The sequence below is a fragment of the Centropristis striata genome, chromosome 10 (genome assembly GCF_030273125.1).
Source record: "Centropristis striata isolate RG_2023a ecotype Rhode Island chromosome 10, C.striata_1.0, whole genome shotgun sequence".
In the NCBI taxonomy this organism is placed as follows: domain Eukaryota; kingdom Metazoa; phylum Chordata; class Actinopteri; order Perciformes; family Serranidae; genus Centropristis; species Centropristis striata.
This window is the reverse complement of record NC_081526.1, coordinates 13,401,705-13,423,553: the sequence shown is the minus strand read 5'-3', so window position 1 is coordinate 13,423,553 and position 21,849 is coordinate 13,401,705. Positions and strand designations below refer to the sequence as shown.

Sequence of the window (21,849 nt, the reverse complement as noted above, 5' to 3'; positions counted from 1 at the left end):
AAATCACTGGTTTAGTTGTCTGATAGTCTTGATACGATACATTAACCTAAACTATCTCGTGAATGCTAAACTAAAACTCTGAGTGAGGCTGTAAACAGAGATGTGTCATGAATATCACAGATGAGCAGCTGCACATGAAAAAGATTAATTAAAAGAAGCAGCAGAATCGTGAGTTGAATCATGAGTCATGTTGGTGACTGGGGGCTACCTTTAAGGGAGCAGAAAAGGAAATCCACACAAATATACACCTGTAGTAGTATGACTTTTAACAGCTTATTTGTTCAAGATTGGGATGAAGGTTATATCAGATATCAGCACTTGTAGTTGTGGTATTGGCCAAGAAAAAAAATGGTATGGAGCCATCCTTAATCTTTTAGAATTAGTAGCCTATTTCTTTAACTTCAGTGAAAGATCTGTGTAGGCTTCAAGTTCCTCAAAATATGCATTTATGTAACTAATGGAGCACTTGTACTAAGTGGCTTTTGCAGAGAAAAGGGAAACTGGGTTGATTTATATTAGTGGAGTCTCTTGTGGTGATAATCGGGTCCATGTCCCAGTTTACCCACAGGGGCTGGCACAGCCTCCTCTCTCTGACCCGCCTCATGCCGGTCGTCAGGCCTGGCTGTATTTGGAGAATCCTCCCTTGTTTCTGGAGCAAGAGGCGGGCCTTTGGGAAGCAGGAATGCGCTGGAAGTTTTCCTGCGAGCTCCCTCTTCACATGTTGAAGAGTCCCGCGTCTCGATATGGACATGTGGCCGCTCGTGCTCCTGTTCGTCCAGCTCTGCTTCTGCTCCGGATATGAAGGTAAGGAGCTGACAAAGAGCCTCATTCACCTCTGGACATTATGAACTGCGCAGGGACCAGAAGGATGAAATACTGGAACAGTTTATCTTTAGACTGTGTGGTGGAAAAGAATTGAGTTGTCACTGATTTAAGGCTGGTTTAAGATTTTAATACTTTGTGCTGGCGGAAGATTTAATGTTTAATTTCACTCGTGCAGTTGAGGCTTCATATCTTCACCGCTGGTTTCTGGTGAACCGCGGTTGTGTTTACGTGGAGGGGGTGGACAGCGGGGGGAGTGCAGTGTGCATCTGGGGGACGTTTCTCTGCACAGAGCTCAGTCTGTGGAGCTCATCAAAGCCCCGCAACTGTACTGACAGTGCAGTGGAAGTTCATTTTTTACCCAAATGTTTTAATGATTAACTATTCTGTTAATCTTTGAATGAAACTGCAAAGTGTTTCGCATCTTTAAAGTATTTACAACCCTTTACTGATGAGTTTTTGTGTTGGTGCTGAGTAAATAGAGAATCACACACACACGCGCGCGCGCGCGCACACACACACACACACACACACACACACAGAAGAAGAGTACAAAATATAAGTCGATTAATTGAGTGCCAGATAATAAATCACTAATTACTTTGATAAGTTGTGTGACTCATTTTCTTTTAGCATAATCTCCAACCTTATTTTTGGAACTAGAGCTGAAAGATCAATTAGTTGCTCTCTTTTAACTCTGTTTTTGGTCTCCACCAACTTCTGAGAGAAATATCTGTTTATTTAGCTACTAAATGCTCCAGTAACTGTACCTTTCAGTTTGGTGCTGAGCATACATTGAATTTATCAGAGAACTGCAATGAACCAGTTAGTTGTCAACGTTTAAACTAATTGCCAGTTTTTTTTATTATGTATTAATCAGTTTGAGTTGTCTTTTTAAGAATAAAAGAGCCACAATTCTTTGATTTCAGCCTCTCAAATGTGATTAAATTCTGGTTTATTTACTTATCTGTGATAATACACTGAATATCTTTGAATTGTGGACAAAACAAGAGGATGTCATCTTGGCCTTTGAGTCAGAAATCAACATTTCACTTTACCATTTCTGACATTTGTAGACCAAAAAACGAATCAATTAATCTAATAAAGAAAATAATCAACAGCTTAATCAGCAATGAGAATAATCGAAGCCCTTGTTGCAGCTTCTCTAATAAGATAATTGACTTTGCTTTGTTTTCTGTCAATTGTAAATTGAGTATATTTGGGCTTTGGACCGTTAGTTGGATACAACAAGACAGCTGATGACTTTACCTAAATGTGATGGGCATTTTTCAAAATGTTCTCACCCATTATGTATGTAGAATCGTTGGAGCCCTACACTGAAATAAAGCATTCAGCAAAAGCAGACTCTCCAGATAGATGGAGTCAGAGCAGAGCAGGGCCTGTAGCCCGCAGTGAAGAGCTGAAATGACTTCAAAGCTCAAGTTTGGATGGAATTGTGTGTGTGTGTGTGTGTGTGTGTGTGTGTGTGTGTGTGTGTAGTCACAGTGGCTGTGTGCCTGTAGATGGTTCGAGAGTGGCTCACCACTGCTGTATGATCATACAGGCTGAAACATGAACACAAGCTGCAGAGCAGATTTACACTGACAGACTAAAAACTGCCTGTCGAGCTGACAGTGAGGATTCTGGTCTGTACTTGTGTGTGTTCGTGTGTGTGTGTTTGAGTGTGTTTATGAGGAGTTTATTTTACAGGGGTGCGTTTGTGTTTGTTCTGCTTGTCAATTAGCCAGTTGAGTTGTTGAGTGTGCATGCCTAAAAAAGTGGCAGTGCACCAGAATGACTACTTTTTTGCACCTTAACAATGGAAAACTTGGCCTGAGTTCTACAGGGCTTCTTACAGTAAAGTATTCTTAAAAGCCTGATCACATTTTCCATGACGATTCGTGTGCTGATGTGAGCCTGGGGAAGATACATCCTTCACACACAGGGAGTAACTGAGGGAAATGCCAGAAGCAACCATCACGGGAGAACATTCAGTCTAATAGTGTTCTTTTCAAGTCCTCTTTTAGCTCTGTTTTTGGTCTCAACTAACTTCTGAAGGAAATATTTGTTTTTTTAACTGCCAAATGCTAACTGTGTTTATCTGCTGCTTTGTGCTGAGCAGGAAATATTCACTGAGGTTATCAGAGATTATTAACTGAAAACAACTGTGTGTGTGTGTGGACCAGAACACCAAAACAAAGGGCTAAAAGATGCTAAAAATGCTCTTTAAAGCTGAGGAGGTCAGCAGAGTCAGGGGATTATTCGTCACAATGAGCAACCCCTTTCACATTACATAATCACGTGATCCATTATTAATATTAAAACTATTGATGAGTGCAGCTTTGAGAGCAGACAGATAAATGCTGCATTAATAAAGCACCATGAAATTATAGCTTTCTAATTGGAATTTGAATACTGAAAACTTTCTAAGTGAATCATCAATTTCAATTAGCTGTTATTCATTTGTGTCTCTCAGGTAATTTAGCGCTTCATCCTACTGAGCCTTTACGGGAAATACACCAATAATGAAAGACACAAGCCAAAAACAGCTAGAAATTTGATATAAAACTCACTTTTATGTAAATATTCTTAATTTCTAACAATGTTTATGATATAAAGAGTACACATTAGTTCTAGCCAGATGATGCATAAAGATTATAATACATAAACTAAATGGTGGTGAGAGTTCATCACTGTAATGTCTTAGCAACTGTTGTACCTCGCTGTAAAGTGTTAATTGAGATTAAAAACAGCAGCAGCAGTTTATTCCTCAGGGTCAGAAGCCGCTGATGTGATTAAGAAACCAGCAGCAGACGTGTTGGTATACAGTTTAAATGGGACACGAATCATTAGTGCTCCAAAAGGAATTATGTAACGCTGTAATCGTGCCGTGTTGAACTGAGAGATGGAGAAATTACATCCCATTTTATTTTCTGTTCTCTTCTTCTCTGTTAGCCTTTAGCATTACTTCAACGCTTACAGGGAATGAGCTTTCTTATAATGACAGTTTGTATTACAGGCCCGCAGAGGAAAGCTAATTGGAATATCGGGCTCTGTAATTTAAAGCTCATTCACTCCCAGAGGTTTGTCAGGGAGACGAGCTTTACGCTTCCTGTGCTATTAACATTTTGACATCTTTCTCGCCAAGAACTCCTTTGAAGTAGATGAACAGAAATATGATGCTGGCTGGTTCAGCATGCAGAGGAGTCTCAGATCATATTTTTGTGTGAATGTGGAATGATTTTGTTAACAAGAACAAACTAGTCCACATTAATTTAATCCAAATGGAAAGATGCAGTCTGTATATGCAGACCAACCTGCCCCACCTACTGGCAATAAAAGTAACCGCAGTAACCATTTAGACACACAGATGAAGACGTTAAGGATGCATCAAGGAAATATAGATTGTGTCGCCTACAACAACATGCATGTTAGTGTCTCTCTCTCTCTCACCCCTGCAGGCCTATATCAGAGGCCCTGTTCAGACCTGGCAGAATGCATCTCCACATGCATCTTGAGTGACCACTTGTGATCACATCTCACTTCCCCACTCCATATGCAAATAAACAAGCAAACACAGCACATGTTTTGGCCACGTGTAATCTAAAACCCAAGCTTACAGGAATATCTCTAGTAATATATTACATTAATAGTGAATTTAGGTACATTTTACAAACCTTAAATATAAGGTTATTGTAAATGGCAGACCTTTGTGGTGCACAGAACTTCAGAGAGCTGAGATCGGTACGATGTGAACGAAGGAAGAGATTGGAAATATAATTGCTGGAAATATACTCACATTGTTTCTTATTGGTTGAAAAGTTGGTGGTGGAAAATTAAATCACAGAAACAAAGCAACATGGAGCCAAACAAACCCTGAGTACCTTTGATTCTACTGGTGTTCCTTCCAAACAACAGCCCAGATGTCAAGCAAAAATCGGACTTCAGCAGAAGTCCAAGTCAGTTTGTTGGATAACGTTCACACTGCAATTGAACCGCATGAGGGATCGGTTGGAAGGGGCCCAGACCCCCTCTCGCAAGTGGTCTCGGACCGGTTGTTTTCTCCCCCACCACGATTGGAGAGTTCATAACCAACGAACCAAACAAACCATAACAAGGATTTAACTGCACCAGAGTTTAAACGGACTAAATTTTGTGTTGTGAAAGTTCACTAAGCAGCCTTAATGTGGCCCAGGATGCATTCATGAACACAGTACAGGGTGATGCGGGAACAGATTTTCACTTCCATCTCACCCTGTTCCTATGTTAAGACACAAAATGCCTTCACTAAAGGACACAAAAACATAAAATGTTAGTTGCCCCTATACTTTTTCGAATGAGGATCCCTGTTTCTTACACTTTTGGAGTCTGTCAGTGAAAGCATTTTTATATAAAAATAGACTTCAATTCAATTTGATTCCCATCTCTCCTGCTCCTGTTGAATTTTTTTCCTGTCCCGTCCTCACATGATAAATAGTACAACTGACTTCCTATCCCTTGGGAATATTACAGGAATCCAGAAAAATTGGCAGCCTCTACTACACACTGTTTAAAGAATGTGGCCAGTTGTGGCCCAGACCACCTTTGAATATTATCTGAGGGATCAGATCTGAAATATGTCCTCAATGCTTCTCGAGTGTGTAGAGTTGTCCATTTGTGATCAGATCACCCAGGACTAGTGCCAGGTCTGAACAGGGCTGTAGACTTTTATAAAGATGACCTCACATGAAACAAAAGGTTTGAGTTTTTTGTTGCTTCATACTGGGGGGTTTACAGAGTTCACACTGTCCTCATCTGTCCTCTGTGCTCCTGGTTACTCTGGAGAGGGAAGAAGTCCAACAGAAAACAATTCAAGATGAGTAACAACAAACGATGACTAACTTCTGTCTTGCATGTGATTATTCACATATTTCTTGTTCAGTGCCTTAGACTGTGTATATCTACAGATAATTAGCCTGAAAACCCAAAGCAATAGATGTTTATCAAAGCAAACAAATTGAAATGGATTTACAAAATGGCTAAAAGTTAACATTTGGTGTTCTGCAGCCACAAGTTGAATAGTCTCAGTCATCCAGGTCGGTGTGGAGTATTTGATATCCACTGGAGGCTAGTGTGGCACAATGATGTTCAATCGTTTATTTAAAGATATTTATCATGGAGTTTGGGGCCTTTTTCTTTCCCAGTTAGAGAGATATTGATTAAATGCTACTGGGCTTGTGGTAGGATTGTAATTCATTATTGATTTTATATCTAATTTGATCTATTTTATATGTGATCTAATGGTCCTGCTATTGGGTTATTTTCACCATTTGCATTCAAGTACTGACAACATGGACTTTATACTGAAATTACTCAATTTACTTATTATTGGCCCCTAAGGACGTAAAGGTGTTAAGTTTCACTCTGTAACGCGGGTCGATGTATCTCTGTGTTCGTCATCATAGATTTGCTTTAGGGGTTTATTAAGGGTGTGGATCTGGAGTGCGTCAGATTTTATGGTCTGGTTAAGTTAAATTGTTATTGCAGGGTGGTTAAAAACTATGTATGAAATATGTGAAAATTATGAGGTTGTTAAGTTGTGTTCAAATAAAAAAAATATTATAGCCGACAGGTGGAACATGCATTAAAAATGAACACACACTTTTGAAAACACGTTTTAAAAGAGAAAAAAGCTGCTTCTGTAACACTGATTGTCTGCAGGTGGTGCTAGTATTTAAAACTGCAGCAGCTTCACTTTGCATTAGCAGTAACTTAATACAAGATACAGTAAATGGTTTACATGCATACATGGTTTCCGGTGCTGTGACTAAGTAATTGTTTTGCAAGCCACAAGTAAGTCTCTAGTCTTAACACTTAAGTCCCAAGTGCTAAGTCAAGATACAAGTCCAAAACTTTATGTTTGAGTCCTAAACAAGTTACAATGCACTCCTCACCAAATGTAATGCCACTTTAACTACATATAAATTAATGCAATTCTCAACTTGATTGGATGTTGGATGATCTCTGATTGGTTCAAATGAAAAGCATTAGAATTTGTTGATTCAGAAAATTAAGGGAAGTGAATTAATTCATTTAGAAATACTTCAGATTTGCCGTGGTGTTAATTCTTGTATCTTGTTAGCCTGGAATGGCAAATTGTTGCAGCACTAATAATTTTTCCGGTGCATGTCGCTCAAAGTAATGTTTACTTAAGACACACACAGACACACACAGACACACACACACACACACACACACACACACACACCTGTAATTAGTTTTCCATACCTTTCTCTGCTTCGCTTCCTCTCCCCATTAAGAAGCAGACACTGAAGTTTTCCCATTAGACAGCTAAACCTGACTCACTCGGTATGTGGGTTTGCTTTGTACAAACCATGCTGTGTGATCTGACTGCTAAAACCTCAGAGCTTGTTGTGTGTGTGTGCGTGTGTGCATGTGTGCGTGTGTGTGTATATATTAGATGACTTGCGGCATTTTTGGTCCAGACAGCTTTTATTAAACTGACAGAAAAGCCATGATGAACGGGACATGAGATGTGCTCACAGTATCAGGTTCATCGACCAACATACGGCTGATATATGAAGCTGGAGGAGGCTCAAACACTCCTCCACTGTGGATCCTGAACAGAGGACACATTCACACCGGGATTCATAACATCCCAGGTTGAACACCCTGCCCCCTTCTTTAACCCCTTCCTCACCTATTTCCTCTGTTTTTTCTGTTTCCTCCTGGCCCCATCCCGACATCCTCTCTCCTAAAATAATCCTCTTTGCTCATCACAATTCCCCTCACATTTGCCTTTTATCAGTGCCACTCAACTGTGTCCTCCAACAGCTCTGCAGCCACCACTCAGAAATATTTCAGTTCCTCTTGGATGGTGCTGTTTTATGGTTCAGTTATATTTCCCTCTATGTGAGTGATGTGTTCACTGTTTAAAGTTGACTTAAAATGGTAAGTATGATCTATAGGGAGCAGTTTTGGAACAAAAAGTTTCAAAATAGTTTCAGTGTCTCCATCCCCCCCAAAAAAAACAAAACCCTGTTTGTGCAGAATTAATAGTTTTGTTAAACAGATTAATTCTCCAAACGAGCCTGTAGAAAGCAGATCTCTTGTGATTCATTCCTTGTGCATGTGGTTTGTCCAAAAGATCCCCCTCAGAGTCTGTTAAGCAATATTTTTAAGCCTGTTGTTGGTGCTCAAGGTCAGCCCAGGACAATGGTTTTAAAGATTGCCTAACATCTTGGATGCAGCTCTTTTAGTAGTTTTAGTTGCTTTCTCTTCTTCTCTTTCATCCCCAGGGTCAGGACAGTACGCCTACGGAGATGACGAGGACTGGTATTCTCGTAGATATAAAGGTGACTGCATGCTCAGTTTGAATCTGTCAATACATGCATTTATTCAGTACATGCACTCTGTAACGTGACTCACATTTCATGACACCACAGTAAATATGTTTTTAAATAAAGTGTTACATTAACCGACAGAGTAAAAACGGTCTAATTTTAAAGCCAAACAGCAGTTAGTGCGTCATTACTTAAAGTGATATTCCAGAGTGATATTGACTCTGTTGGTTTGGTTGCGAGAGGAATTTAAATGAAATCTCTCCGAATATGATCAGCATAGCAAATACAACATTAATTGTAGAGCTCTTTTACAATGGTGCTCTATGGGTGAAATGCTTTTTGGGTCAAGTTGGTCTTTCTGTGGACACACAGTACTGCAAGACATGCCCACTACATGACACGCCTTCTAAATGGTCACAATTTGGTTCAGTTAAGATGCCAAAATTACTTAGTTAGGTTGAGGAAGAAAGACTGTAAGGTTAGTATTAGACACTACTTAGTTAGGTTTTGGGGAAAAAATTGTAGTTTGGAAAAAAATAAGTACATTATATCTGGAGTTTAGGGAGTAAGCCTGCAAGACTACATTCTGTAGTGGCGTAATATTAGCGGTCATTCACATTGCAGTCTGGCATTGTGGAATGAAGTGGGAGGAGATGGTAGTGGCGTGCATTCAAAACAACTGCCCATCGTGCTGTTTCTCGCTGTAGAGATTCTACAGGCTCAAGCAAAAAAAACAAACAGCTTTTTGCTGAACATGATCTTACTCAAGTGAGGGGTTGTTTCTGATTAAATGATCCACCACCTTTCTTATTACGCAGATGTTGGTTGCACAAATAACGTACGTCACATATTTTCTGTAGGATCACATTGATCCTGGCTCAAACCGTCTCACTAATTTAATGCCTCTGTTACTATATCTGGGACGTTAAGACTGAAGGCGAAACGTCACAGGGGTGTAAAGGGAGGTAAAGCATAATTTTTTTGCTGCAATCACTCGAGTGGCCACTGGACAAAATTTGAAGCAAGGCTGAGCAGCAGCACAGTTATATTTATTATATTACATTTCTGCCAATAGACCTCCCTAAAACCTTCCACTGGACCTTTAACACAGTGACACAGGATTAAAATTAGAAAAATGTATTTTTTGAAAATTCCACTGTGTGTTTAAAGAAGCCTAATTCAACACCAGTTAGTGCAGCCGTTTTTGTCAACGGACTCGGTTACGTCAAAGTAGATTACAGCTTTAAATTCGGGGTCAGTTAGACACGGAACATTATCGTCCAGGCCAAACCAAACTCTACCCTTGTTTAAAAGCTCAAATGTAGTATTATTTTCTCTTACTCAGAGGTTGTGGAGACTTTGCCAACACACACACACACATACACAGTAAGAGGCTTGAGGGAGGCTTGCTGTGTAATGAATGCTCATTTTTATTCCAACTGGAAATTAGCCTGAACTGGTGTGTATCCTCTCCAAGTGTGTGTGTGCTGGTCCACAGAGTGTTTGTCCTGAGCCAGCAGGAAATAAACTGCAGATTTTTGATTTTGCTGTATTGGAATAAAAACCCTGTGGCCCCTCAAACTTGGCATCAAACAAAGGAATTTTTACACAATCGTTGTAGAGATGGGCAGACGTGTCTGTGACTAGAAGAGTGAATTTCAAAAGCAAATGCTTGACTCATAGGTCTTAAAGGACTGGTTAGTCATTTTGGGAAATGTGCTGATTTGCATTGTTGATTAGAGTAAGATGAGAAGATCAAAACCACTCATGGTAGCTGTCTGGCCAAGAAAGAGCTTGGCTGGCACATAACCTGCCATTTTTAACCTTTTGTACTATAATCTAAAACGTTTTAATTAATCAGCTTGGCTACAAGGTGGACTTTGTTACCTTCTCACAGAGCCAGCCTGTTTCAACTATAGACTCAAGCAGAGCCCGACAGATATATCGGTTGACTGATATTATCAGACATATCGGTGTACATGCTGTTTGAAAACCAAACAGTAATAATGTTCATTTAACCTATTTATTTTTTATTTTCTCAGTTATCATTAATATAATTGTATCATTGTTTGTATAATGCATAATAATGTTAAATATTATTTAATAAAGTTTTATAGAAAAAGTAGCTCTCTGGTGCACAATCCACATAAAAAAAGATCTATTTTCATCCCAGCTCTAAAAATGACTATATCTGCCACCATATCGGTTATCGATGAATCTTCCCTTTGTAAAATTCATATTGGCATCGGTCTCAAAAATCCCATATCAGTCGGGCTTTAGACTAAAGGATAGACGACTCGTCTCCCCTTCCTCTCACTGTACAAAAATGAAGCCAATCTTGTCCCGCCCATACACCCACCCAATCACTAGTTATTCTCAGCTGTCAATCATGACGTTACACTCCTGTTTTTATAGCATCAAATTAAAACAAAACTCATCAGGAAAAACAACACTGTAACAAACATCAGTGTGATAACAACGCAACATAAAAGGGCAGAAACCGTCTTTGGGAAAAGTGTATTTGACCTATACTGCAGCCAGCCACCAGGGGGTGATAGCTATGTTTTGGCTTCACTTTTAGGGGAGCTGTCATGTCATCCAACTTTATTTCTAATAATACAGACTTAAAATGGCGTAAATTTCCCAGTCCAACCATTCATTTTCTCAGGACTTTATTATTTTAGAGTAACACTGACACATCTGTAGTAATAAATCTCATGTTATGGACAGACTAAATCCAGGAATAGCACAACAAACAGAAGATACTTGAAATCTATGTGCGATAAGTATCAAAAATGAGCAGTCATGTGTGGAAAGTTTCCACTATCGCACACATACACCTACATACACACACTCTACATCTTTATCTGTCTTTCCCTCCTCTTCTCTGCCTCCTGAGACACTGGTGGATTATGGGGAGTCGAAGGTAATAAGAAATCCTCCGTATCTGTCTGAACTCAGATGATGGGTGGGTTTTCTCATTTTCACACTTATAAATGAAGTCTTTCAAAGCTCTCATAGTCTCCAGGTAAGTGTTATTATATTTTTAAATACTATCCCAGTCCAAGGCCGTACCATAAAAAAACACAATCATTTCCTCGATGCTGTGAAGGAAAGGTCAGTTCAGCTGTCTTCAATTCACTTTTAGGGACACCGTGGTGCGCGCCCATTAAGTTGAAGCATGGGGACGTGAGCTGCCGCACACCCAGAGGAGAGCACTACAGGAATGTGATGGGGACTCGCTGTAAAATCCGCTGCAAGCAGGGCTACGAGTCCCAGAGCGCAGAGGTGGTGTGCATGGCCAGCAAACACTGGTCCTCCAACTACGCCTGCAGAGGTAAGAACTAAACACACACGTGAACATGCACTTATGCACGCGCTGCCTCGTGGAGATTCCTGATGATTATTCTTACATTTTTGTGCAAGTTCATTCATGGCCCTGAAAATAACAGGTCCACTTCCAAATGTTTTCACAGCTTTGAACTATCTGACTTCTGTCTTCATCACAGGAATCATACAAATCTTACATTTTTAATCAATTAAAACTGCCTGTAGTTGATGTTCAGGACTTTTAAAATGGCTTCATGTTCATACACCACATTTGTAAACAATTACTTGAATAAATGTCTTCCCCTTCTATTTTCGGCCCGGTGTGAAAGCATCTTTGAAAATAGCCTTTCCACCACGGGACACTAAATCACAGCCACCACTCCACCGTTAAGGAGTTTTACCTGAAAAAAAGCTGTTTTTTGTGATGACATAAAGCAAAAGTGTTTATAGCTGTTCTGAGTGGCCACATTGAGGGTGAAAAACTGGCCATTACAGAGAGGGCACAGACAGGATAATTGGTAAAAATAAGGCGGTTAACGGCACACAATTTCAGGCAATCTCTCATTGAAGGCATTCATAGCTTTGCCCTCAGTTCTACCCACAAAAAATATGTGAAGAATAAAAAAGGAGCTTGTGAGGTGAGTTCAAACCTCCTGACCGATAAGATTTGAACCCCCGCTTAATGTTAGATTGTTAGTTTCAAACAGAAAATATCAGACAAAAACCCTCCAAAAAAATTTCTGCTGTTTTTTGAGCATCAGACAAGCACTTTGTTTACTGACCTTTAGTCCCTTTACTGTCATTAAGGATAACCACTACTATGACCATTACTACTGCTATTACTGCAGAAGCATAATGCATTCACTTGATGGAAAAAATTGCCCCGTTTTTCAAAATGAATGAATTACTTACCTCAGGATTCTGAGAAAAGTTTTCATGAAAAAAAACTGCTTGATTGTCAAGTCTCATGAAAAACAGGGCAAATATTTGTTTCTCCATTGAATCCCATTATGCTTCTGTTTATAGCCAGTGCTAACCTTAATCAGTTCAGGTTAAGAGGTTCTCGGAGAGAGTTCAGTGTTGGTCAGTTACAGGCTAACTGAAATAATATAAATTATGATATGAATCAACATATCCAAGAAAACCAATCAATGTTAATAAAAGACCCAGAGTAAACTGTATTATAAAATGCATCAGTCTACATTTAAAGCTTGTACCTGAACCAAATTAATCTGAGCAAGTCATCTGTTAACACTGAGCGATTTCTCTGACAGAGATCCGCTGTGCCAAGCTGGACATGCCGGATAACGGCGGCTACAAGTGTTCAGACGGTTCTTACTTCAACTCTCGCTGCGAGTTCTTCTGCTCCCCTGGATTCACTCTGAAGGGCCAGAAGACGGCAACCTGCCAGCACAGCAAGGTGTGGAGCGCCGGCGTCCCCACCTGCGTGGGTAAGACTGCGTGCTGTTATTTTGTGCACAATTTCATCTCCCACAGGAGGACTTGAGCCTGCAGACTCTTGAGCTGCAGAAACACATGTAGCAGGTAATTACTTGCTTTAGGCATAATGTGAGCTGCAGACGGACAGTATTCCTCATAATACCAGGTTCTGTGATTGATGTTTGTAAGGGAACGAGCCTCTAGTCGTGTACATGTATACAGACACACAAACAAACCCTTACTGTGGTTTGTCTCTATTTGCCAGAAAATGACAAATGTTTTTCACTCCTCTGCAGTCTGAGCCTGAAAATGACTCCCGTCTGTCATGAAAAGCTGAGCTGTGAGGCTGCACTCACTGTTGGGCATCAAATTAAGTGGCTAAAAAGTGCTGCGACCTTGGTGGACAAACACAGGTCGCTGTGTACAAACTCATTCAGATCTAACAGCACTGCAGACATCAAACCTCACCAGAGCTGTTTGTGACATTGAGTCTCCCTGAAAGTAATGACTCACTTTACTTGTTTTGGCTCTTGAAGCAATGTTTTTTCCCGATCACTTCAAGTGCTTTAAACTTTCTACATCACGTTGTCTCTGATCATCAGACTTGTGATGCTATTGGAGAATTAAATGTCCAAGTGCTTTAGTTGGGAAATGGAGCGACAGGAATACACTGTGGAAAGAGCTGCTATAGAGGGGGTGCCACAATTACCCAATTTATATGGGATTTCTGCAACTGAGTCTGATTTTAGAGTGGAAATTTCACAGATTACCAATTTGGTAACTGGCAGGGCATTTTTAATGTTTTATTATAATAATAGTAATAGACATTTTCTATGTGAATTGAGCACCAGTATAACTCTGAAAAGCTACTAAAAATGTTGTTTTCTGATACAAATAACTAAAAAAGAACGTTTAACACTATTATACTATTTATTGTTGACCGGAATAATTACTGGTAAAATAACTACTAATTAAAAATAAAATAAACATTAGTCCTTAATGATAAGTATCTGTCAATTGCTTAACATTTAAATATTTAATTAAATATAAGTAGCTAACACCCTTTTCCACTGTGAGCATCGTGTTCTGTATTATATTTTGTGTTTTAAAAAAAGGGATCAAATTGGAGATACTAATAGACACCACTATGCATTTGATAGGCCAATATGTTCTTATAATATCATTATGATTAATCTGTTGGGGTCTGCTATAATAGTTGTAAACTGTAAGAGCGGAAAACTGTAACAGTCAACTGCTGCACTTCCCACTCTAATTTTGAATCAGTGTTCTCCCTTTGTTAAGGTTTCTCTCTATCTCTCTGTAGATATGGATTCTCCAAAAATCAAGTGTCCTAATTTGAAGGACAAGTGGGCAGAACCAGGGAAACTGACAGCGAGGGTGACCTGGGACACACCAGAGGGCGTCGACACCGCAGATGGCATCCTCACAGAGTCAGTCCAACCTTTTAAGCTTTTCTCCCAGTTTGCTTCAGTGCACTCAGTCTGATTTAGTCCTTCTAGTTATCCAACACTCAGATCACAGTGAAAAGATTAAAACTGAGCTTGTCTCTTTCAGTGTTGAACTGAAAGGAAAACCTTCAAAATCAGACTTCCCTGAGGGACTCCATAAGATGTCGTACACCGTGTTTGACCGTGCGGGTAACAAAGGATCCTGTCGCTTCACTGTCAGAGTGCGAGGTGAGCTGAAAGCTTTTTTATTATCTGTGTGGAGCAGTTGTTGTTTTCATTATTATCCTTTCCCAGAAGTCTCCCAGAAAGTCAAATTAAGTTGTTGTGTAATCCACAGGTGTTTTTGTTTGTGCAGAGCAGGTTTACTGAACATGCAAAAATGTGATAATTGTCTACAGGCAATAGTGCAAATCAGCATTTATGGAGAACACAATTCTCAGTAAATAAAACAACATTAACCTAGGTTTAAATGGAGCATTGCACTCATGGAAACTATAATTTTCCCTACAATACCAAGTTACAATGAACTACAGGGCTTTATCAGAATCAGGGGTTTTATTGCTAAGTAGATTTTCACTTACAAGGAATTTTCCCTGTTTTTTAGTGCATACAGTAAAAATATTGAAAAAATAAAATTTGAAGCAAAGACAGTTACAAGAACATTTATAATAGAAATATTTCAATAAAAATATGAAAAAGATACTGTGCTATAATAAATATGTACAATAGAATAGAATAGAGAAATAGAGAAAGTTTTTTATGTAAGATTTGCAAAAATATTCATCAGGGCATGTTAATAGACATGGGGCCTTCTGTAATGTTTTTTAGTTCTTGCATTCTGTGTTCTGTCTGTGTATAAGCATCGTCTCTGTTGACCTGTTTCATTCTCAGTGTTTGTAAAGCACTTTGCTCAGCTCATGTTGTTTTAAAAGTGCTGTAGAATTAAATTTGACTTGAACATGACCTCGCTGCCTGTCTGATTCATGATGTTTTGAGTGTTTTTTTTCTGTGCAGTGCGCCGCTGCAGCCCACTCTTTCCGCCAGACAACGGTTACATGAAGTGTGACAGTGACAGAGACAACTACGGAGCCACTTGTGAGTTCAAGTGCACCGGCGGCTATGAGATTCAGGGCAGCGTGGCCAGAGTGTGTCAGTACGGACTCACCTGGTCAGGCACAGACACCACCTGTGCAGGTAAGTACACTAATGAAACACCCTGCAGTCTTAACTTTTGTTCTTTTTTACTTATTCATTTCTTTTGTTATTGCTTATATAATAGATTAAAATATGGAAAAAGAAACACCCACCAACTCACTTGACCTTACTGTTTGATGTAATGAAGCACTTACAGTTGGAATCAGTTACTTATTTTAGTGTATTTATTTATTTATTTCCATGGCAGATGTGCACAGAATGTATATAAGTAATAATATTTGTATTTTTACTGAAAAAAACAAACAATAAAAAGTTTTTATAAAATTATATAATTGATCAAAATAAAAAGGCAATAAATAATAGCAGTAGATGGATTTGTAATAACAGGGTGCATTATGATTTAACATTAACTTATTTATTTATTTGTTTTTAAGTTTTACGGACCTAAAACATTATTTCAGTTGTCAATAAGTAATTTTCGCACATCATACACTTCAATCTGCTTGCTCATTTCTTTGTGTAAGTTGCATCATTTCTGTAACCAAAATATTTAATAAGTATTAATGCCTAAAATATACAGGCAGTCCTCCCAATACTGTGGCCTCAATGGGATTCATTTGGCAGGATTTCTCTAAAATATTGTAAATTATTCATAAAAAGTCAAACTTTGGGCAAAACCAAAAAACTTCCACATGGGCTCCTGTTCTTTCCAGTTTTTTTACTATTTGGTTTGAGCTTAAATCATATCTTGTAATCATTTTTTATTAATGTTTTATGAAAATACTCTTTTTTTTTTTAATGTTGATCAGCCATTTTAAGGCTCTCATTGGTTCAAATAAATTCTAGCAAAAGTTTCCATATCTCCCTCTCGGAGCTCTGACTCTCATTTATTTTTAATTTGTGCTGTCGAGTGGAGATAAACACCACAGTCTGGTGTAATGAGGTGCTACAGTACCTGTGTTGAACTGGATCCTTGAGAGAAGCTCAGTGGAGGAGAAAACGGGCCCCCTGTGCCATCAGTCGATCAAAAAAATCAATACTGAACACCTCTCTATTGAACATCTGCATCTGTGAGGAAAAAGTAGCGGACAGGAGCAACTGTGTAGCAACAAACCATCCATGACTTATCCTCAGAGTTTCAGGTTCAGTTGAATTACAAGTCGATGGTGCACGACAGCCTGAAAGATACAAATTACTCAGGATCTCAGTGTGATATAGTGTATTAAATCACGCACTCTTGTACCGTGTGTCATGTCTCATCATATCACTTAATTGTACATTCAATGTCATCACAGCCATGAACATTAACGTGGGAGTGCGGACGGCTGCTGCACTGCTGGACCAGTTCTATGAGAAACGGCGGCTCCTCATTATCTCGGCCCCAACGGCTGCCAATCACAATTACCGCTTCCAGATGACTAACCTACAGGTGAGGCACGACTCGGAGACGGAGGGACGTAAATGCAGCAGTGATTCGTGTCTCCACTGCTGCTCGCAAACAGGACCTGCAGTGTGTCTCTGTCTCGCTTTGCTGCCTAAGTGGGACAGAGCAGTGAGACAAATAAACAGGAGGAGGGGTGAGAGGATGGAGGAGCGAGTTGTTGTCCAGAAAATGTCAGAGAGATGAATAAATGATACTGGCACCGGCTTTGATAAGGTTTATTCTGGGGCTGGAGGTTTTCCACGGCTTGTCAGGAACCATTAAGTCAGAGCTGTCTTTAAACGCCTGACCTTTCAGCCGGGAGACGAGAGCGTGTTGAAAGTTTGTGAGCAGCAGAGTGATCAGTGGTGGGATCTGTCAGGTCCTGAGCCGTCTGTGCTGCTCAGAGCTGATTTGATCAGCCGTTAGTTTGATTAATGCATCAAGAAGTGATAAATCACTTCCTTTATCTGTTTTATACCAGTGTAATCTTTGGGTTCTGGACTAAAGTTTGAGAACATCACTGATTTTTTGAAATCCCAATCATTTCACTCGTCAGTTACACTACCAGTCAAAAGTTTAGACAAACATCAAAACTATGAAAGTACACATAAGGAATTATGTAGTTAAAAAAAAGAGTGTTGTATATTTTTGATTCTTCAAAGTATCTTTTAACCTTTTGCTTTAATGACAGATTTGCACCCTGTTCACCTGGAATGGTTTTCAATAAATTGATGTGACTTCTTGAGAGTTAATTTGTGGAATTTCTTCCTTCTTAATGTGTTTGAGACCATCACAGTAAATGGTTAAACTACTTTAAAGAATCTAAAATCTAAAACATTCTGGTTTGTTTAACACTTTATGTTTACTGCATAATTCCATATGTGTTCCATCATAGTTCTGATTTTTTGAATATTAATCTACAATGTAGAGAATATAATAAAGATAAAGAATAACCATTGAATGAGAAGTTGTGTGTCAGAACTTTTGACTGGTAGTGTACATGTTTGAAAATTCTCAAAATAATATCCACTCCTTCTCTTGCAAATATTCTTAATTTTTTAAAAGTTTAAGGACAGCTCAATCAGTATTTTATTAAAAAAAAAGTTTTTACAAGTTTTTACAGTCGTCCAAACATTGACATTTTAGTTAAATTCGTAAGTTTTAGCATCAAAATGGTATTTTCCAAATCCCTTCTGAATACTTTCACCATGTGACCTGTTGTATGTTTCTATATGTTGAAGTTACAAACAACATATCTTTATTAATAGCCAGTGTGGCTATCTGTCCCTGACAGTTGATTGGAGAAGTAGGGTAGCAGCAGGGAAGCTAAACAACGTGTTGCTGTGAACGCTGCAGGAGTTCAGATCAGACACTGAAAATCACAATAACTTCTTCAGGCTAACTTATTTTCTTTGGCATTCAAATGTACACCACTAATTGTTCTTTTGTACCAGTTTATTAGTTTTTGCAATACTTTTTTTATTTGGATCTCTGCCTGCATATATATATTCATGGTGTTTTTCTGCTCTATTGACATGTTTTATTCTGCCTATATTTTTAAAGCACTTTGGTCAGCTCATGTTTTATTAAAATATGCTATAAAATAAATTTGACTTGACTTGAATATAATAGTTAGTTGCAGCTTTAATGTTATCTATGCCAACTTTGGTTTGAGTTTTATATCCTCTGTGACATAAACTGCACTGAGTTTTATTTTGCCTGCTTAGAAATCAATAACAAAGCTATGAATCAACAAAACGTATAGCTGTTATTCTTCTCTCTGTGTCTTTCTCCCAGCATGCTCAGTGTGGATTGGATCTGAGGCACGTCACAGTCATCGAGCTGGTTGGGACTTACCCGGCTCAAGTTGGCCGAATTCGACACAGGCTGCTCCCTCCAGCACTGTCCCTGCAGCTCAGGTACACACACACACACACTAACACACACTTTCATAATGTGTCTTCGTCTCACTTCAGCTCCTTACCAGTGGTGGAAGAAGTACTTGGATACTTTACTTAATGTAAAAGTACCAAAAACACACTGAAAATAAGCCATTACTACTAAAAGTCCAGGCGTCAGTATTGTATTGAGACTGTTCCATAACCAGATAAAATCCTTGTTGTTGCTTTAAGTAAAAGTATGTAAATATTACACGCAATATAGATACAAATTTACAAGTATCAAAAGTAAAAGTGCTCATTCTGCAGGAAAATCTTCCGCCTCAGTGTTTTGATATAATGCATGATGTTTGGATTAATGCATTAATGTGTAGGCTGCATTTCACTGCTGTAGATGTTGAAGTTTGTGTTCATTTTATCTTATTTACATCATGTTGGGCAGTTTAAACTACAGCAATTTATGCGTTCGCATTAGATCATCATATGTTTGTAAATGTGAGAATCATTCAGCTCTAAAAAGTCAATTTTTGATGAGAAAAACAGCTGTTTTCAGCTATGTGATGATGCATTTTCCATCTGATCCAAGAGGGATTGAAAATGGATTATTAAGCTTTAAAAGTAGGATAATTTCCTCAAAACAGAGGAATACTTGAAAGAAAATGAGTATATGGTTTCAACTGGACAGAAAGGGTACGAAAAACTATAATCTGTAAAGTAAATAAAGTTGTCAGACGATGTAGTGGAGTAAAATATTTACCTCTGAGATGTTGTGGAGTAGAATTATAAAGTTGAATAAAACAGAAAAAGCAAGTGAAGTCTGTAGTTTACTAAGTATAATAAATAAAGTAGGCTACTTTTTTATGTTTGATTGTTGTTTGTTTAAATTTTCTCCTGTTTTTTTAGATCCCTATTATTTATTAATATTGCTTTTATTTATTATTTATTTATTTATTTATCTGACAAGAGTGCAGTTCATTTCGTTGTACATGCGAAAATGACAATAAAGATATTCTATTCTACTTGAGTAAATGTACTTACTTTCGAACACTGATTTCCTAGATTACTGCTCCGGATCCCTCAGAGATCTTTCCAGATGGTGCTGGTGGACAAGCAGGGCATGGACAAGCAACGCTACCCGTTCCCGATCACAGCGGCTGAATTATTCACCACCATCGACACCTTCCCCATCCGCAAGGACGAGATGGTGCTGCAGCAGGAGGCGGGTCAGACCTGTCAATCATAAAAACACGTCCGTGGACTCTCAGCCACCTTCCATCCTTCTCCTCCTCAGTCACAGCAGACAGATCTCCAGTTTCTAACACGTCACACACTCTACCTGAACTCAGTCAGTTACCAGAAGGTGTGAGCACGTCTGTGTGTGTGTGTGTGTGCGTGTGTGTGTGTAGAGCGGGTCACACAGTACATAACAATCATATTGATTCCTGTGTCTTGTCTATTTGTGTGTTTTATTATTATTATTATTGTTATTATTATTAATAATATTTCCGAGGCAGAAACATGTTTTACTATTTTGTACAAAAAAGTCTTTTTACTGTATGAACTGGGAAACTCTTCACCTGTTTAATATTTATATCTCACATCTTTTAATAATGATGTAAACTCTCTGGAATAATGTGTGTGTGTGTGTGTGTGTGTGTGTGTATGTGTGTGTGTGTGTTTTGTATTTTATGTTTTAGTATGCTGTTCATCTGTATCTGAATTTACAAGACACTGATTAAATATGTCTATCATCCAGGATGTGATCTCCATCTTTATCAACTTATTTTTGTCTATTTTATAAATGATCAATTTATCTGAAAATCACAAAAAACATCCATTATTTATTTATTTATTATGATTATTTTGTCATTTTCTAGCCCAACTTTCAACTATATTTACATTCCCGCTTATATTCTACTGTTTTTTCAAAATATGAAAGAATCAGAATCTGATTCTGCTCATGTAAACAGCATATTCTGTTTTCCTAAATTAAGCTTTTTCCCCCAGTTAGGGCACATGAGATATGCTGATATTCTCCAGGTTTTAGGAGCATTCTTTGGACATGTCAGTGCATTCTGACTTTTTAACCACAGTTTCCTGTTTATGTTCAGCTCTGTGTGTTTCTATATTTGTTGTAAACAAACTAATTAGCCAACAGTGTGCAAGGCTGCCGTAGAGATGCATGCCAAAAACAAAAGCCAACATTTCTGCTCGGCAGAGAAAGATTTTTAGGTTTTCAACAAGTTAACATCATGGTGGCATTAAAGCAGCTACAAGAAACATTCATTTTGTGTTGAGTTTTGCAGCACTTGTGTATTATTATAAATTATTTTATATATTCTAAATATATTGTAATATTATTATTGATGCATTTATGTTAGCAACATTTTACTGTTGTCAAGACAGCGCACATTTTAACTACTTTATATACTGTTATTAGGTTTGATGTATAAATAAACATGTATCATTTTAAACATTATTAGGGCCCGAGCAGGCAACGACCTGCGAGGTCCTATTGGTCCTATTGTATTTCGAATGATTCTTTATTTTTATTCTTTGTCCCAAATGATCGCATTTTACACTGCCTGAACATACCCCAAAACTCATGAAACTAAATATAAGTCACACCAGGCGAAAAATTTTATAATCTATTGTCATCCTGAATTTTCACCACTAGGTGGCGCTATAATAAAGGAAAGTGCGTTTTGGCTAATAACTCCCACATACTTCATTGAACATTCAAAAATCTTATATCCACGCGTTCACTGAGTTTTGCTGAATCTCGTGATATAGGGCACGCCCATTTTCGCCTAGAGTTGGTTTTTTTTCGCAAATTCGCGAAATGTCGCAAACCTACTTTTTCGAACTCCTCAATTTCATCGTTTTGCACCAAACTTTGCACACAGCATTTATGGACCCTCATGACAAAAAGTTATTAAAAGAATTTTGATAACCCAAAGAATACTCAA

General features: G+C 38.5%; 1 protein-coding gene across 1 annotated transcript; it reads left to right on the top strand.

Annotated features, from left to right (window-relative positions):
* Positions 1–568: 568 nt before the first annotated feature.
* On the top strand, positions 569–21,135 carry srpx (sushi-repeat containing protein X-linked). The gene is made up of 10 exons (XM_059343303.1): positions 569–804; positions 8,121–8,177; positions 11,314–11,502; positions 12,770–12,946; positions 14,260–14,386; positions 14,511–14,632; positions 15,419–15,598; positions 16,855–16,988; positions 18,780–18,901; positions 19,940–21,135. Exons 1-10 carry the CDS (start codon positions 744–746, stop codon positions 20,121–20,123), a joined length of 1,353 nt encoding a protein of 450 aa, XP_059199286.1. The 5' UTR covers positions 569–743; the 3' UTR covers positions 20,124–21,135.
* The last annotated feature ends 714 nt before the right edge of the window (positions 21,136–21,849 follow it).

What these genes read in the sequence shown, in the direction of transcription:
- srpx (XM_059343303.1), top strand. Translation starts at nt 744, where the DNA reads ATGGACATGTGGCCGCTCGTGCTCCTGTTCGTCCAGCTCTGCTTCTGC. An exon ending in CTTCTGCTCCGGATATGAAG is followed by an intron (nt 805 to 8,120) that starts GTAAGGAGCTGA and finishes TTTCATCCCCAG; the next exon opens with GGTCAGGACAGTACGCCTAC. An exon ending in CTCCAACTACGCCTGCAGAG is followed by an intron (nt 11,503 to 12,769) that starts GTAAGAACTAAA and finishes TTTCTCTGACAG; the next exon opens with AGATCCGCTGTGCCAAGCTG.